The sequence below is a fragment of the Odocoileus virginianus genome, chromosome 5 (genome assembly GCF_023699985.2).
Source record: "Odocoileus virginianus isolate 20LAN1187 ecotype Illinois chromosome 5, Ovbor_1.2, whole genome shotgun sequence".
Lineage (NCBI taxonomy): Eukaryota > Metazoa > Chordata > Mammalia > Artiodactyla > Cervidae > Odocoileus > Odocoileus virginianus.
In genome coordinates, this window is record NC_069678.1 from 31,242,498 (window position 1) to 31,261,147 (window position 18,650).

The window sequence follows — 18,650 nt, forward strand, 5'->3', positions numbered from 1 at the left end:
TTAATAAGTATTTAAGGAAAACACCTTCTTGTTTTGAACCAACATTTTTCTTGATAATTTTACCTACATTTTAAATAACATTTGTTTAACCTATAATTTTTTAATGACAATTTAAAGTAGTTCTGAAACTGCAATTTATGGATGAATTATGAGTCAGAGATTAAGGAAATGTACATGCTTGGTCCAGAAAATAAAGACAAAAACAAATTCAGAGTTAGCTGGCCTGGTTTACAATTTTCCAATGGTTTAAACACACACACACATTAACCATTTTTAAATACCCACTATGCCAAGGTATATGACACTGAAGAATTCACATGATAACAAATTTAGTTAAAACTGGCTTGAATATGGTAATATACTTCAAGAGCCTAAACTAACGCTGATTTGTTTTTAAATAAAGACTATTAACCACAGTTGTGGCAATCTAAAGATGAAAATCCACAAAAAGAAGCATTTATAATGCAGAAGGTTGTTTGTCACATTATAAAAAATTTTGAAAGGAATCTAAAATGTTAAAAATGGTATGTATTCTACAGGGAATATTATTTGGTCAAGTGCTGCTGCTGCTAAGATTCTTCAGTCGTGTCCGACTCTGTGCGACCCCATAGACGGCAGCCCACCAGGCTCCTCTGTCCCTGGGATTCTCCAGGCAAGAATACTGGAGTATGTTGCCATTTCCTTCTCCAATGCATGCATGCATGCGAAGTCGCTTCAGTCATGTCCGACTCTGTGCGACCCTATGGACAGCAGCCCACCAAGCTCCTCCATCCACAGGATTCTCCAGGCAAGAATACTGGAGTATGTTGCCATTTCCTTCTCCATTTGGCCATGTAGGTAGCAAAAAAGGCAAAACACACGTTGTTGTTTGGTCACTAAGTTGTGTCTGACTCTGTAACCCCATGCAGACCAAGTGAAAAACCGTTCACAAAACTATACTGCAATTATGCCTAAGCTTAGAGAGCTGTAATTGCAAGAGAAGTTTCCTACTTTTCTTCTATAATGTAGTTATGCCAATTTTTAGATTGAATTCATTAAATTATCCTCTTTACAAAGAGATGTTTAGAATAATTTAATCATTCTCTATCTCCTCCTAACTGGCCCCCCACCACCACCAAAAGCACCCTCCCTTCCATGCCATGCCCCCTGTCTGATACTCCCTTCCCTACTTGGCCCACTGGGGCTGGTCATTTTTAATCCCTCTCAAATCTCTCCAGATTTGACCCTGGTCTGCCAACACCCAAACCAGAAGGCAGGGAGCTATTCACCTTAGTATCCTCAACTCCTAGAACAAGGTCTCATGTATGACAAGGGCTGGAAAAACACTCTTTGAATGAATTTTTATTCAAATTTGACACTTACTACACACTTTTCCCAACTTACTTATTGCTCATCTGTTCCCTATTTTAAAGCTAGGCATTCCTTCTTTTTCTTTTTAATTATTTTTTTATTTCCCAGAGTTCACTACAATGCTTAATAGAGCTCATCCGAGCTAAATAAATATTTACTGCACTAACAAATACCTGAACACAGATCTCAAAAGTGAGAAATTCATCTGGTTCAGGCAAATTCTTCCTTTAGAATACAAACAACTTTCTGGAGAGTTTTTATCGTAAACAGGTATGAATTTTGTCAAAAGCTTTCTCTGCATCTATTAAGATGATCACATGGTTTTTATCTTTCAATCTGTTAATATGGTGTATCAAATTGATTTCATATACTGAACAATCCTTGTATCCCTAGGATAAAGCCCACTTGATCATGATGTATGACCTTTTTAATATGTTATTGGGTTCTGTTTGCTAAAATTTTGTTGAGGATTTTTGCATCTACATTCATCAATGATACTGGCCTATAATTTTCTTTTTTTGTGGCATCTTTGGTTTTGGTATCAGGGTGATGGTAGCCTTATAAAATGAGTTTGGGAGTTTTCCTTCCTCTGCAATTTTCTGGAAGAGTTTGAGCAGGACAGGTGTTAACTCTTCTCTAAATTTTTGGTAGAAATTCACCTGTGAAGCCACCGGGCTCTGGGCTTTTGTTTGTTGGAAGATTTTTTAATTTCAATTTCAACCTCAGTGCCTGTGATTGGTCTGTTTATCAGTTTTGAAAGGTTATACTTCATCCTAGGAAGCAAAAAAAAACAACAACTCATACTCGGCAAAAGAAAAAACTCATATGCACAGCTTCACACCTTCCAGTGAATTATTCCAAGTAATCATCAGAGTAACAACCATATGAGTGTCACTGAGTTAAGGAAGGATCAAGTATAAAATAGATGGAAAGGAAAGAAGACAAGAAGACAAAAAGAGGCGAGCAGCCTTGGCTCTTCAAGGGAAGTAAGACAACGGCTCAGAAAACAATCTGGAAAGCAACACAGCTCTCCCACCCAGAGCACCAGCTGTTCCTAAGTGCATACAATGCTGCAAGGCCAGGCACTGCCCTGACCCCTTCATGAGCATGACCTCCTCAGTCCTCACCACAACTATGTTGGGCGGGATGTTATTATCTCTGTTTTAAAGATGGAAAAAGCAGGAGTTTGGACGAGTTAAAGAACTTGGTCAAGACAAACAAATAACAACTGAATTCAAGGTCAAGCTGTGGCTCAGCTGAAGTCTTTGCTCTCAGCCTCTACACCAGAGGGAGAAGGGCTTCTTTGCAATTAGTAGTAGACTTAGAGGTATAATATAACTGCGAAGGCCTTAAGTATAGTCTACAGAGGGAAGAGCAGACACAGACATGGTTAGAAAGTCTACAAACCTTAGCTTTGTCATCCCTGATTCAGACATGACATCTGGGTCAGGCCAGTCCCAGTTAATCCATAATTAGACCCCTTACTAAGCAATGTCAAACCTTAACAAACGTGTTAAGGAACATACAGTGTGGTTACCATCTTTGTTTAAGTATTCTCCACATATCTGAAAAAATTCTCAATTCTTTAACCCTGAATTATTTTCCAGTCCTTCAATCATCACGGCCTCTGCAAATTCCCCTTGATCCCTTTAGCACAGTTCTGTGAACTGAAAACAATACAGAAATCAGTGAGGATTTGGTCTTTAAGCATGTGACAGGAAACTAGTGAATTCATGCTTGTAATTTTTTAAAAGCCATCTTTAAATTGTTAGTCACTCAGTCATGTCTGACTCTTTGCAACCCCATGCACTGTAGCCCACCAGGCTCCTCTGTCCATGGAATTCTCCAGGCAAGAATACTGGAGTGGGTAGCCATTCCCTTTTCCAGGGGAACTTCCTGACCCAGGAATCAAACCCTGGTCTCCTGCATTGCAGGCGGATTCTTTATTGCCTGAGCCACCTGGGAAGCCCTCTATGAACTGCAAACAGTATAAAAATCAGTGAGGGTCTGGTCTTCAAGCATGTGGCAAGAACTTAACTAACTCATGCTTGTAATTTTCCAAAAGCCATCTTCTTTAAACTCATCTGAGAGTATTTTGGATGCTATAATGATCTAAGCTTCTTAACTCTGAAACTGCACTGTGTATTGTACTGGAAGGGAAAACCTCTTTTCAAAAGAGTTGATCTGTTCTTAAAATTTGAGCCTTCCATCTCAAGGAGCACAACGGCTCAGCTTAAGGGGTAAAGAGATGCTTCATGAGTGGGGACTTCCCTGAAATGGATGTCTGTCATTTGGCAAGTGTCACTGTGATCTCCAGTGGCCACATAATTCCAACAACTCTGGCTTTCAAATCACCCACAGAGAAGGGTTTGTGGATTTCCTATTGAAGGTGATGCTCTGTATTTTATCTCCTTTTTGATACTCATGACAATTCTAGGAGATAGAACATAAAAAGGTTCTCCCTCACTTACAGATGAGGAAATAGAAACACACAAAAAAGAAAGCTTCTGTGACATATTTAAAGTCATGGTTTAACAGAGAAACCACAAGCAAAGTCTGACTCTACAGGTACATGATGTTTGCACAAGTGGTCACACTCAAAAGCAAGGTATGATAGTTGCACAACAATATGAATGTACCTAATACCACTGAACTATACACTTAAAAATGCTTAAGATTCATAAAAAAAAAAAAAAAAGATTTTTGGTAACTATATATGGCAACAGATGTTAACTGGATTTGTTGTGGTGATCATACTGTAATGTATACAAATACTGAGTCATTTTGTTGTACCTCTGAAACTAACATCATGTTATGTCAGTTATAACTCAATAAAAAAAATAATTTAAAAAGAAACAAAGAAAAAATGATTAAGATTAAAAAAAAAAAAAGGAAAAAGAAAACAAAAAAAAAAGATTAAGATAGTAAATTGTATGACATGTGTATTTCACCATAATAAAAATAAATGAAAAAAAGTTTATCAAAAGAGAAAAAAAAGAAGTAAAGTAGTGATGTGACTTTGTATACAGACACTTCCCATGGTCCATAACCTTTGCTTTGATCCTGCATTTTTAAAGACCATGGTTGGTTCAGCCATTAGTGCAAATATTTCTAGTAATGAGGAAGATACAACTTTAAGCTATATCCAATTAATCCAATTTGATCATTTTCAGTTTCTCTCTGAAGTTATCCAAAGGTAGATATCTTCCTTCTTTCTTTCATATTTTATCATTTCATTATTCATTCATTCAGTAGATATTTATGGAGCACCTACCACCGACTGGGCACAGTTCTAAACTGATGCTCAGTGTTCAGTACTGAAACAGTCTCATACCAGTGGCAAACAACCCAGCACAGCCCCCTCCCACCCCCCATTGCTAGCCACCTTGCCTCTTCCCTGGGACACCCTCCACCCTGGACTTCCCGATGATTCAGCACAGCAGGAAGGCTCCATTGTGGCCAGCTTCCAGTTCAACTAGTGAATGTCTGGGCCTAACTCCTGATTAAATATTTTATCACTTCCTAGACACAGCAATGAACAAAACTGACAAGGTCCCTACTTTATAGTCTAGGGAAGAGACAACAAACAAGTGAGTACAAAAATACAGACCTGATAATTTCAAGTAGTAGAGTGCAGTAAAAAATAAATAAATAAAACATCAAGGGCTAGAGGGTACTGGAGGTGGGGGAAGCAAGGTAAAACTCAAGAGAAAGTCTCTCTGAGGAGGTGATATAAGATCAGAAGGAAGAAGGGATGTATATGTCTGAGGTAAAAACATTCCACAGAGAGAGAACAGAAATACCAAGCCTTGTGGTGGGAACAAGCTTGTGATGTCACGATTAAAAGGCATCTAGAGTAAGGAGACCACAGAGGTAGCAAGGGCTAGATGAGGGAAGATCTTAATGGCGTTGGGTAAAGAGGCTGAATTTCATGCCAAGCCCAGTGAGCAAACATTAGACAGATCTGATAATAAGAGGATAATGATTAAATTTATAGTTTTAGAACGTTACTCTGACAATTGTGTGGCCACCGAATTAAAGGAAAGCGAGGGAGTGAAAAGGAGACAATGGACGAAGCTGTGTCAGTCACCCAGGGTACCGGTGACAGTGGCTCGGCCTAGGTGACAGCCATGGAGACGAAAAGCAGCATGCTGACTCAGCACCTGCCTCAGAGTTAGAAATTACCGATGAGTACAATGTGGAAGACACAAGAATCAAGGTGACTACTATCCTTTATTTAGTAAGCTGCTGATGGTAGCTCATTTACTGAAAAAGTCAACGAGTAGGGGAATAAATAGATTTGTGGAGAGGAGGAGTAAAAATGTCTGCCAAGATTAGAGAGGCAGATGAAGAGAACGGACTTGTGGACATAAGAGGAAGAGGATGGGACGAATTGAGAGAAACGTTGACGTATATACACCATCAAGTGTAAAACAGATATCTAGTGGGCAGTAACCGTATGGCAGAGGGGGCTCGGCCTGGCACTCTGTGACAACCAGAGGGGTGAGGGTGGGGGAGGGAGAGGGGCTCAGGACAGAGGGACATGTGTATACTTACAGGTGACTCATGGTTCCGTAGAGCAGAAACCGACACCACAACGGAAAGCAATCATCCCCCAATTACAAATAAATTTCTAACAACTGTGCCACAATAAATGTGAGATACCATTTAGATATAGATATGGGGCTATCCAACAGGCAGTTAGAAATCTCATTTTGACAATAATCCTGTGAGACAGACCAGAAAACCCTGGTACTAACCAAATTTTACTAATGAGAAAACTAAGGCTCAGAGAAAAAGTCTTGTCTTAGTACAAAATATTTTTAGTAGTCAACGTCCCTTGATAGAACAATGATAACCCCACTTCAAAAAAGGGAGACACCTTCACTGCTGGGGACTTTGAAAAAAACACAGGTACATAGTTCATGCCATTTGACTACACAGCTGTTCCAAAGTCAAAGGCTTTTATGTCCAAGAAGATTCCCCTGGGAGATCATGACTTATCTGAATAGCAATAATGTAATATATGTGAAACTTAGCTGAGACATATAATGCCATTACTGTCTTCTTAAAATATCTGAATCAACAATTAAATGCACACATACAATACAAAGTAAAGCATAAAATTCTCTTTCAGGAAAGACTGCAACTCCTGGTTTTCATTTTTATTAAGTGTTGTGTCCAAAAGCTTCCTGGGGAACACATTTCTAAAATTAGAAAAGAAAATCAATTGGGAAATGACTAATACATGAATAATTACCCTGCTTCTCAGGACTGTAACAGCCTGCAAGACAAGCTCAAGCTGCCCTCAGTACTTCCCCAGACTGCTTTCCTCTCCTTTGATTGCTTTAAAGTGGTGGAAACTTCTGCATTAGAAGATATATTTTACCCCCAAGCTCAACATATCTGTTAGAACTAAACTTCCGTTCAAAATCCCAAAGGTACCATGCTGAACTTAAGGATGTCACTAAAAACAGGAAGGACAGGCACTAAGGAAGAAAAAAGAAAAAGAAGGGAGAAGGGAGGGGAGGAGGGGGAAGGAAAGGACGGAGCAGCAGACGGCCTCTTCCTGACAATTTACTTGTGATAAAGGCCTCACGAATAACATGCTCAAAGGTAGGACAAAACCCCTCAGTAAGACACGATGTTTACATGACTTGAATCCAGAGGTTATTACAGACTCTCCATATTGTAAATACACAGTGTCAATTATCAGTTTCAAATAAATAGCAATCATCAAAGGTAAAGTGAAAAATAAGCATGCCTGCTTAATTCAGCTTACCAGCACTTCACTGAACCTTCATGCCAACAGCCAGCTTTTCATGCATGCTCTCCAAATAAAAGCAAGAGCCTGGCTGGCGCTACAAATTATCCTAGTGTCCTCAGAATTGGGAGGAAACTTAAGAGGTCATTATATCCAACCCTCTAGTTTAACAGATAAGGAAACTAAGTAAAGCTAAGAAAGATAAAGTGGTTTACCCATCATCCCAGAGCCTCTGCAGGATGAAAAGCAGTGTTTTGGATTCTTAGTCATGATTCCAAGTACTAGAGCATGCTGTCTATGGAGCAAGGAAGAATGGTACCATCAGGGATGACCTGAGGCTTTCTGGCAGCCACATCCTGATGAGAAACGGTGGGCAGAGCTGGGCACCTCCATTTGGAAACAAGGCCCCAGACCACAGGCTGGCTGTCAGCCTGCCACTGTTTTCATCCCACACCCTGCAACAGCTGACAGTCTCTGCAACAGCACAGCTGGGATTTTCCCCCCAGAGCTTTTGGTTTGATGTGGCAGAGTTTGATGTCTGGTAGCTGGTGCCTCCTTCCATCAAGGTCTTCAGAAGGAGGCCCTTAAAAGGTCACATAGCAGTGAGTTTGGGGCTTTAGAGACACAGACTCTCCCAAAGGATGAGAAGGAAAAGGACACCTCTCTCCCCTCCCTGCCCAATCCTAGTATGTATAGAAAATTCTAGAAGTGTTCATGCCAAAATTGTGTAGCACATTCATGTGGAACTCACATTTACGTTTCAGTGTTTACAGAGGACAAAATTTCTAATCAAGATTAATTTTGAAAAGCCATGTCTAGTTATTAGGGAAGCTATAGTATATGCAGGATTTATATTCAGCTTGCTTACTTTAAACACTTGTATAGCTGAATAAAGGGATTGACAATAATAATAATAATCCTCCTCCATGCAATCAAAGATTTCCTCTTATCCCCAAGAGGAAACCCTTAACAGTCTTTAATAATCTTCTTCTACTGTGTATTTTTTCCTATAAATATCCTTTCTTTTTATAAAACACCTATACAACTGTGGGATACAAGCTATATGTTGTAGTCCCAAGATTCTCTCATTAGCTACTGGAAAATAAGACCCAAGAGTAAATGGTTCATCAATATCGGTCCACACTTTCCATTCCAGATCAATTTGAAAGTTGCTAATAATCTTCACCATCTCCCAAATCCACTAAAAAAGTGTCCTTGATTTTATTTGACAGTGTTAACATTCCAGTGGCCTAATTATAGAAAATAATTATGAAAAAAGTACTTACGGCGTAAGCACCTATCAAAAATGCAGCATTTGCTCTTTTCCGTTGGTCAAAACAGGTGTAGTGCACTATTTTCTTTCTTGATAAACTGTATGACTAGAAAGAGGGAATAAAAAGAGTTAGTGTGACCACAGAAACAATGTACAAAAAAAACATCTCTTAATGTACAGAGATGTGTCACAATCAGTGACATTTAACAATTTTTTAATTTCTGTGGCATCGGTGTATAAGTATTACAGGATGAAAGGTTACCAGTTCAGACATTTTATAGCTCAATCATCATATAAGAACTGACACTATATCAAATATGTTTCTCTCCAAGAAAGGAGACTAATACGGTAGGAAATAATTAAAATATTGCCATCTTTATTAGCCAGAATCATTTTTGAAGATTTACACTTGATCTTGCATGTAAAATTTATTCATCATCTTTCATTCCCTAGCATAGCACACTCACTCCCAGAAAAGTTATCTTTACTTTTCACACTATGCCATTTATTTTTAAATGTGCCAACCAACCTATTTTCCTCTCTAAAAACTTTTAAATGCCTATATTAACTAGAGTGCCAATATTAATATTTTGTTTTTCTAACATTCTATAAAAATCCACATTTAATTATCTGAAAATAAATGGTTAATGGAAAAAGATGAACCATCAAAAGGATTATGTCAGCAAACATCTTAACACAATAGCCATACATTAAATTTATGGATTCAAACGAACATTTATTAAGCACCCACTGCTCTTTGCCAGGCAATATGCTGCATGCTCAAACAAATCCAAAATAAGCAACACAGTATTTTGTATACATGCTAAACATGAAAAGAAGGTAAAAATAAAAAGATTCATTAAAATAAAATCAAATTATTAATAAACTCAAACATAAAACAATGAAAACATGATACAGCTGGATTTCCTCATATTTCAAAACAGTTATTTGGTTTTCCTCATATTTCAAAACAGACAAATGGTTCTCAAAATACAGACACATAAATGCATTTTAAAATTTATCTATAAATTCATTGCTACTGCCAAAGCAGCTTTTTATACTTTACACACTGACTACAACCCACAGAATATCTGCTTGGAAAGCCGCTTTAAAAATGCAGATAATGAGGCTTCTGAGCCATCAGGGAAGCGTCTGCCTGCAATGCGGGAGACCCAGGTTCAATCCCTGGGGCGGGAAGATCCCCTGGAGAAGGAAATGGCTACCCACTCCAGTACTCTTGCCTGGAAAATCTCCTGGATGGAGGAGCCTGGTAGGCTACAGTCCATGGGGTCACAAAGAGTCGGACATGAAGGAGTGACTTCACTTTCTTTGTTTTCTTTCTTCTTAAAAATATAAGAACTCAACTATATACCTTTCTTTACCCTGCTGTTTTCTATAAGGAAAATAAACTCTTTCAAAACTCTGAAGTCAATTCTAAGGTGAAACTGCAACATTCTGGTTTTAACATGTAACCAAAGAAAAGGTAGTTTCATGGTTGTGAGCCTGGAAACCCTCACTGCCCCAACTCAGGCATGTCTTTGATAACCAAGACTCATATTCTGAAAATAGCATTGCTCTTTGAAATTAAACTTTGAAAAATAAGTGTCTGCCTCTAAGAGAGTCTCATAGTACCAAAGTCCTTATTTCCAGACAAACTTACTAAAATACCCCTATGAAATAAAGTTTGAGTTCATTTTTAAAATAAGAGTACATTTTATTCAATTCCTTTCAGTCGAGTTAATGCACACAAGTTATCTAAAGACTTCAAGGTCACCATCAATGGTCCTGACACCTGCCTACTTCCTTCCTCCACTGGAACTATATTATCTACTTGACATTTCCTGTTTGTGTCTTTATTTTTGCCAGTGATTTATCTCCATCAATAAGTTATGTTTTATTTATTGAAAGGAGAATCAAGGCTCTTAAAACCTAAGCTTCTTCTATGGTCTCTAAATCCCAAGCCACCTAAAGACTGCCTCACAGAGCCCAGGCCTCCATCAACATGAGTCAGATAGAACACTTCTGGCTCCCAGTCTCTCACTATTTTTATTTCCTGACTCTCTAACACACCTGTGAGGAAGTTTAAATTACCTGTCTGGAGGCTCTAAACCTGAGTTTAGGTTTCATGACAAACTACTTAAGTTATCACTAAGTAATGTGGAATTAAATTTATTTTACAAATCTACTTGCCAACAGTGACAAACTCATATTGCTGTACTTTTATCACCAATGGTCTTTACTGTTGGCTTGTTTTTTAATTTTCTGTATTTGTTTGCTTTTCTCTCTAATTCTAAAGTATACAGAGTGCAGAGCACCACCCTGCAATGGGAACCATGAAACTGAGGACAGAATTCTGAAGGAAATTTTCTTTTCACTCAATATATAATTTTTAAGTAAATATAATACAAATTAAAATTTTAAGACTTTATAATTTACCTTAAAAGCTTTAAGAAATTACATCAGATAAGGAATAGTCTTTATAAACTCAAACTAGAAATTTAAACTATTTTAAAATGCCTCCTATTGGAAGCTGCCTATGAGCTGGAAACATAATTGACTTTTTAAAACATCTGTCATCATACCTATTCACAAAATTTTCCTCTCACGTGATGAGAACATTCAGGACTTACTCTCTTAGCAACTTTTACATATACAATAGAGTATTATTAACTGTAGTCACCATACTGTATATTACAATAACTAATTTTTTTTAATGAGAGTTTTCTATCTGATTTTCAGGGACATTTTTAAAACTCCTAGTATTTATTTTGCCTAGTGATTTTGGAATTCCAGTGTTTTTCTCAGTTAACTCTCAAAAGCACTACAGTCAAGAACCGATCTGTTCAGTGAAGCTTGGCCAGTATCTCAGGTCACACAGAGTTGAGTTCTCACTCAGGGAATCAAAACTAATTCAAAGTGAAGGACAACAGAGAAAAATCTTAGACATTACAAGCCTTGTCCTAATTTCCCTCCTTGTCACAGCCAGGCGTTCCTCTTATGGGTCAGCCTGCCCCAGTCTTGCAGCAGCAATGCTATTCAACAGAGGAGATATTCTGGTACTCACATGAATTTTTCAGGGATAACAAAACATTCTGCCAATTGTTTAGCTGGTGCTTTACATGATTGGGTTGATATACACAAACTCTTTAATGTTTCCTCCTTCCAAATATTAAACATGACCTTTTTCTTAAAAAACACACACACAAAAAAACTACCAATTATATATCAAACTGCTCTAGAAGGAACAATACCATAAATTGGAGACGCTGATGACTAAAGTGCCTTTAGAGGAACATGTGGCTCATCCTTTGAGAACTTTCATGGTAGAACTTTACCACACAAGAGAAGAAAGGTACAGTGTGTAGACAATAATAGGACTCTGTTTTATAAATGAGCCCCGTAGGTATTTTCTCAAGTTCTGCCCTAATATCAAGAGAACTTCCTGCCTCCAAATTGGGCAGTGGCCTCTTCCTTACCTGGCTATCTCTTCTAGAGTCCAGTGTGCTGGTCAAACCCCTCATGGACATTACTTGCTAAATCATACCATCACCTCTGACTTTCAGTGATTTCCTTGCTCTATTACAGATTCTTCCTGCTTTACATGAGGAGCTTTGAGATTATAAAAACACTGTGTACAACAGCACAGTAAAGTTATAAACTAGTAAAACGAATGAATATAGTCTTAAATATAAAGGGGAGGATGTCACAGAAGGAATACTAAGACCTCTGGACTGTTCGTCTGCTGTGCAACAAGACTGCATATGACTCACTGCAAATTATAATGTGCAGCCACTATTTATACCATATTGTAGATTTCTATCTAGAAACTGGGATATATAGCCTTCTGAATCTTCTTACCTAAGTGGACTCTCCTCTATAATAACAGCAGCAACAACCTAATATTTACTGATCACTTGCTACATTCCATCATTTCTTAAAACAGTAAGACAGGGCGGGAGGGGTCCAGTTTGACCAGACACAGAGCAAATCCCAAGCCAGAGGTCCTGGGCAAGGCTACAATGTAACAGGCAAGCAGTGTATCTCTTTTACCAAAAGAACATAAGCCTGCAGCCACAGAGGGCCTTGCTTACCACACTTGACCCAGAGCTCCAAGGTCAGATCATAGAGAGCTGAACGCTCTCTGCAGGTGTGGCGGACTGGAGAAATTCAGAACTCTGAGCTTGGTAACATGTGTAAACCTTAATTCTCAATCATAAGGCCATAACAAGTTTCATGGTTCGACACTTAAATAATTCTCAGATTGAACTGGTCAATAATTTTAAAACTTTTCAAAAATTAAAAAACAAACTAAATTTCCATCTAAATTATATTTTATTACTATATTATCATGCTGTATTTCATTCTCTTAACGGACTGGTTCAGAGTCACCTGGAGGGCTTCATAAAACACAGATTGTTGGACCCCACCTCAAGTTTCTGATTTAGCAGGGAAGGGCCCAAGAAGTTGCATTTCTAACAAGTTCCTCAGTAATGATACTGAGGCTGCTGGTCCAGGGACCACAGACTGAACTCCACTATGCTAACATATTCCTAAATCTTGAAAAAAAGCTGCATGAAAATGTGTCAATAGGCCCTACACCTGGAAATGTACTATATGGACCCTAACATATTGTCCATCTGGTCAAGTAGCTCCAAAAGACATTTGAATTCTTTTAGGAACTCCAAATCATGCCATATGATTTTTTAAAGCATGTTATAAAAAACACAATTCCCCAGATTCTCAGAAAAAGTTATTACAATTTATAAATTATTACATTCCAGCTAATAACACCTAAGGAAAAAGTTCCTTTAATGATTCAGTAACCAAGCTGCTTAAAATGGTATAATTCCAGAGGTTCCAAATTCAGATGCTCTGAGAGGCCAAGAATTTGAAGTGGGTCAGTTGGCAAACTAGAAAAGTATGCCCAAAGCAGACCTAGCTCTCGTGCAGGAGTCTGGGTCCATAATCAGATGCTACAATATTTAAAAGAAGCCAGAAATTCATAGGTTAATGAAAATTTTCAAAAATTGCAATGTTGATCATGAATTCAAAATTTTTAAACAGCATGCATGCTCCCTCCGCAAAAAGTGTCTGTGGACTGAAAGCAGCCCACAGGTAATCAGTTTGCTGAGTCTAGGTACTGGGATACTGCAGTTGAAGAAAGTTCTGATGGTTCTCTCAGCACAAACTGAATAGGTGATGTGTGTCAAGCAGAGCACTGAGCAACCTGGTAACAAGGGGAGCAGGACCCCAGTCTCCAGTCTCATAAAGCTCACAATCTAATGAATATCTGATGCTAAATGAGGGGAAAATATTGGCCAAGGCTTATGACAAACAGAAGAGTATAACTAACTACCTAGGGATGCATTCATAGCACAGGAAGGACCAATGGAATGATCTTAATTACAGATCCAATAACTGTTTCATTTAACAACGTAAAAAAATAATAGCTAAAAGATGGGATTCAGTATTGAATATCCATCAATTAACCTAAGCAAAGCTATGGAAATTTCCAGACCTGTACTGTTTCCCTGAGTGAGAGTTAAAGTTCTACTACTCTTATGTACATCATAAGAGTATGTAATACAGCAGATAAATGTTTGATGGTACTTGTAAACCAAAGTACAACGACTGCAATCGTAGAAAAACACAAATGGAAATGAGGATACTGACCCCAGGCAGACGTTTTCTATCTCAGAAAGGAAAGCTATGTGAAAGGTTGCATTCTAGTGAGATCACTGTGAAAAAACAAGCCATGGCAACTCAGAGACAGAGAAAATGATGACATGTTACACAAATCACAAAACCACCAGGCTATCCTTGGATTATGATGACAGACACAAATCATGCACTTCTTCAGTTTAGGTCAGGAGACTACAACCTACACAACCATTCAAAATCAAAGGTGATACAATTAAGCTCAAAGCCAAAACATAAAAAAACAAGAGAGTTAATGGGCAATTTAAAGACAGATTTTCAGGGCGCAGCCATTTGGTCAAGTTGCTTGCCATGCTTAAAAGTAAAATCTTCAAGTCGTGTGGTTAGAATGTGGTGTTTCACCAAGCTGTGTGAATCAGCCTGGTTGAGCTAAAGAAGATATTCGTGCAGCCTGGATAATATGCCCTTTAATGAAAAACAGAGCCCATGCACTTCCCTAAACAAGCAAGCTCTGCCAATGATGGTGGTCAGATTAAGTAGATCACAGCACAGGGCCCACGGTGACCAAGGCGTCATTCTCTTACAGGTGACTAGTCTAGCCCAGTAATGGCCGCAGCAATCAGCGTCTCCATAGCAATCAGTGGTCATCCCATTGCAAAAGCGATAAAATGAACAGGTCTTCCTGTGAGCAGCCATGACCTCTACATGTTTTACCTCCAACTTTCCCAGGAAAGGGATATTCTTGAAAATTTTCTTTGGCTGTGCAAAACAAAATATGGTTTACGTTTTTATTCAGAGCTAAAATAAAGCAGGTTGAATAGCTTCTTTTAAAAGAAAACACTGTTCCTTTATGGTCCATTTTGTTTCAAACCCAATACGTTTCATTCAATTAAATGGCACTGTGATTAAAGCAGAAGTCAAAATGTCAAGAAAAGTTGCTCATAAAGATTATTTGATCAGGCTGATAAAATAGGTGAAAGCATTTGGGGTTGCTCTATAAAAGGGGGTTTTCTTGCTTGAGGACTGTGAATGGGCATAAAGGCTCCAGGCCTTGCAAACTCTATGTATGACCACTCCCATGGGCATTAACACTGCTTCCTTCATTCAGCACCCCTGATACCTCTTTAAAACTACATGAACTCTCTCTGGAATGTAGCTTGCTTTTCTTCCCCCAGAAGTCCATGAACCTACAACAGAAGATAACCTCATGAAGAAATCTTCCACATGTTTTTGGAGCTGTAATAAGAGGGTGGTCTGATCATTGCATCAAGAGTTCCCGGCAGTTGCCAGACAGGATTACTGCACTGATCCATTCAGCAACAAGGACATTCCCTGAGCCCCCACCATCTGCCAGGTGCTGTCATTGTTTTAATACAATCATCCATTTCACCATGCCCACTCCTACTCCCTTTGTTCCTTTTACCCTGAAAGGGTCATGCAGGACATTTTGTATATTTCAAATTACATTTCTGGCAATATTCTGTTAAATCTTTTTAAAAATAAGTCCCCAAGATTACTGTGATTGTCTTGTTGATTCAGAGAGCAGGTATTAAAAAAGAAAAATCAGTGCCCTAGAAAATGTCCCCTTTTTTCAGCAATGCTCTTAGATTTTTTTTTCCCTCCAGGCTGGGGTTTTATTTTTCTCTGACAAAAAGTGAAATCAACAGTTAAAACTGTATTTATTTTAGAATAAGCCATTTCAGCCATCTTATGTTTATAAAACTGTCAGATTATTAAATCAGTAATTGAAAGATTTTCTTAACTGGTTAACTATGAAAAAAGGTATTTTACTTTTCAAAATACCACTACTTTGTCTTGTATTAATAGAGTCTTCTCAGAAGCACTTATGTTCCAGCCCAGTGTTCTTAGCATTGTGTGCACCAAAAATCCCTTTGAGAACCTATTAAAAAGTTATGAATCAGAAGAAAAATGTAAACACATACAAAATTTTATATATAATTTCAGGAGTTTATGGATTCTTTGAAATATCAGATTAACAGTTCTTGATCTAGCCTATTAATCATTGAAGACATTTTAAATTAAATAATGTACACAGTTTTGCAAATTGTTCTCGCTTCATTAAATCTTTTTTCTTTGACTGATTCTCTTATGGTAACTCTTGAGAAGAAATAACAAACTACAACCCATTACTGTATAACTCTTAATTTTTACTCTTTTTAAAATACAGTTTAAAATAAGAAACAGGGTTTCTGCTGGTGATGGTGGTTTCTGGTTTTGGTTTTTCAATCTAAGCAGACATTTGATGAATGACTCTCCATTTTAATTCACAAAATTTAAACAAAGGCCATTGGGAATAGAATGCATACTCACACATACACACACAAAAACAGCAATAAATCACCTCAAATCATCAACTTGAAAAAAATCTTTTAACATATAAAAATAAGAAATTTGGGTTTGAGATAAATAGAATGTACTGTAAAATATTACCTATCTACATAAGGTATCAAAGAAAGGGGAAAAAATCATGAGCACTTTATTGTGAGAAATGAAAATTTCCAAAGTAGAAAATAAAATGCACCTAAAAGAGATAGGAAATCACACAGAAGAAGAATTCTAAGAAGCTATTATTTGTTAAAATAGTGCCAATTACTCAGAGAAGTAAAGGACTTTGAGGACTATGTCAGTGCCATCAGACTGGGTATTTACGATGTCACTAGAGCAGTTTCAGTAGGGCAAGGTAGGCAAAGGTGTAATGGCAAATGATTGAGGAATCAGTACACACTGAGGATGTAAAATGCTGAGGGCAGGTTACTGAAACTTCTTGAGGCAAGAGAAAAGAGGATGTCTAAGTCATGGGGTCATAATAAGATCAACAGGTTTCTTTGTGTTTAGCGTCCTTGTGCTGGACATGTGGAGACACAAAATTGTAATGCATGCCTCTATCCTCTAGGAGCTCAAAGTCTAGTGAAAAAAAGAGATGCAATTAAAAAGTGCAAATTAGAACTGAAATGATAATTTCAGGTAAAATTAAAACTCATCAATAATAGAGATAGACACAGAGAATTCTGGGAAAACAAGGCAGCACCTCCCCCCTTGTCTCACGGCACAAAGAGATGCTCACAAAACACAATGGTGCCAGAACAAGGTCTTAAGGAATGAGGGGTTATCAGAGGGCAAGGGCACTTCACAGTCAGACTAGATGTCACATGCAATTGTGTGGAGCAGCAATATGACTGGGGTAAAGTACAAGGCTGGCAGAGGCCGGGGGACTGCAATCTTCAGTAAATCAGTAAATTGGTGCATGAAATCACCTGCCAGGAAGGGTGGGAGTTGTCAAGGTGAGAAAGTCAAAAGGCATGGAAGGTGCCAAAGGTCTCATCAAAATGAGTGATCACGGGCTGCAGACAAGGACATCAGAAGGCAGCTGACGGGATAGGGAGTGAAAGGAACAGGGAGACTGAGGTCTGGAGATTACAGAAGGCTCAGACAGACAACGTGGGAGGCACGTAACAAGGAGGGCACGTTCAGCATCAGAAAGCCTAGAGTCTGGTTCCTGGAGGCAAAGCAGCCAGAGTGGCAGGAACAGTCACTGGAGCCAAAAGGAGGCAGAGGAACCATGAGGCCACAGCGGGACAGCAAGGGGAAGCGAGCCAGGGCTCGCATGGGTGAGCGCAGGAAGGTGACAAACCAGAGGCTGCGGTTACCAGGAAGGGTGGAGACAAGAGCATGAATGATGTGGCCAAGGGCCTGCGAACCTGGCCCCGACTTTACCTTGCATCCTTGAGCAAGTCACATGCCTCTCCAGGGCTTCCCTGTCTGCACTTATGAGACCAGAAGGCTGGACTCAATGGTCATCTAGATTCCTAAATTATATCAGATAGCTTTCTCACATGGAAATGATAGCTGTGAAACTGAGAAGGTGTTCATAAACTTTGTTGAAGAACTGTCTTTATCGTAGTTTCTATCAGAGTTCACAAAAGTTACCTGCCTTTTGTATAGGACTTCAAAATTCACAAAGCTTTCTTAAACCTGTTTTCTAACCTCTAGACATATATAATCCCAACCTTCTCTCTGAGAGCTCTATAATCCCTATTTTAGAGGAAACTGAGATTCCACAAGGCTGAAGTGACTGTAGCTTTGAATTGGTAAAGCAAATCTTTTTCTTCTAATAAACAGATTCTTTTGGTATGCTTTACTGAGATAACCCATGACTTATTAACATTTAAAATTCATTCCCTCAGCAAGCAACAAGGTGCCCATTAACTGCACTAAAGCTAAAAATGTCATTCATTCCAGGCATCCACTGGATTATCTGATCACCGAAATGAACCGAGAAGACTATTCTGAACCTTATTTAATTTATATAATGTTGAAAGAAAGCTTTGTAAATGAAAGCAAATCAAAACAAGTCCTTTATACACTTACTCATACTGTTTAGTACGGAATATGATAGAAAAATCATCTTAATTCAATCCGTCTACTTTTATGTAGTTGGGAGATGGTGAGAGACAGAGAAGCCTGGAGTGTTCTGTAAGAGCCAGACACGACTGGGTGACTGACAGCAACATACAGAACACTGAGTCAGACCAGAAGTTCTGTTTCCCTAATAATGACTCCTTTCTCTTCAGTCTACATAGAAGA

The 18,650-nt window shown here is 38.5% G+C and overlaps 1 protein-coding gene across 4 annotated transcripts in view; it reads right to left on the minus strand.

Annotated features, from left to right (window-relative positions):
- Positions 1 to 18,650, minus strand: part of CDC14A (cell division cycle 14A) — a 189,508-nt gene that overhangs the window by 139,154 nt on the left and 31,704 nt on the right. For all 4 annotated transcript variants that reach the window (XM_020906073.2, XM_020906074.2, XM_020906072.2 and 1 more), the window contains exon 4: positions 8,401 to 8,493. In XM_020906073.2, the coding sequence (XP_020761732.1) occupies positions 8,401 to 8,493 (93 nt within the window). The remainder of the gene's footprint in view (positions 1 to 8,400; positions 8,494 to 18,650) is intronic.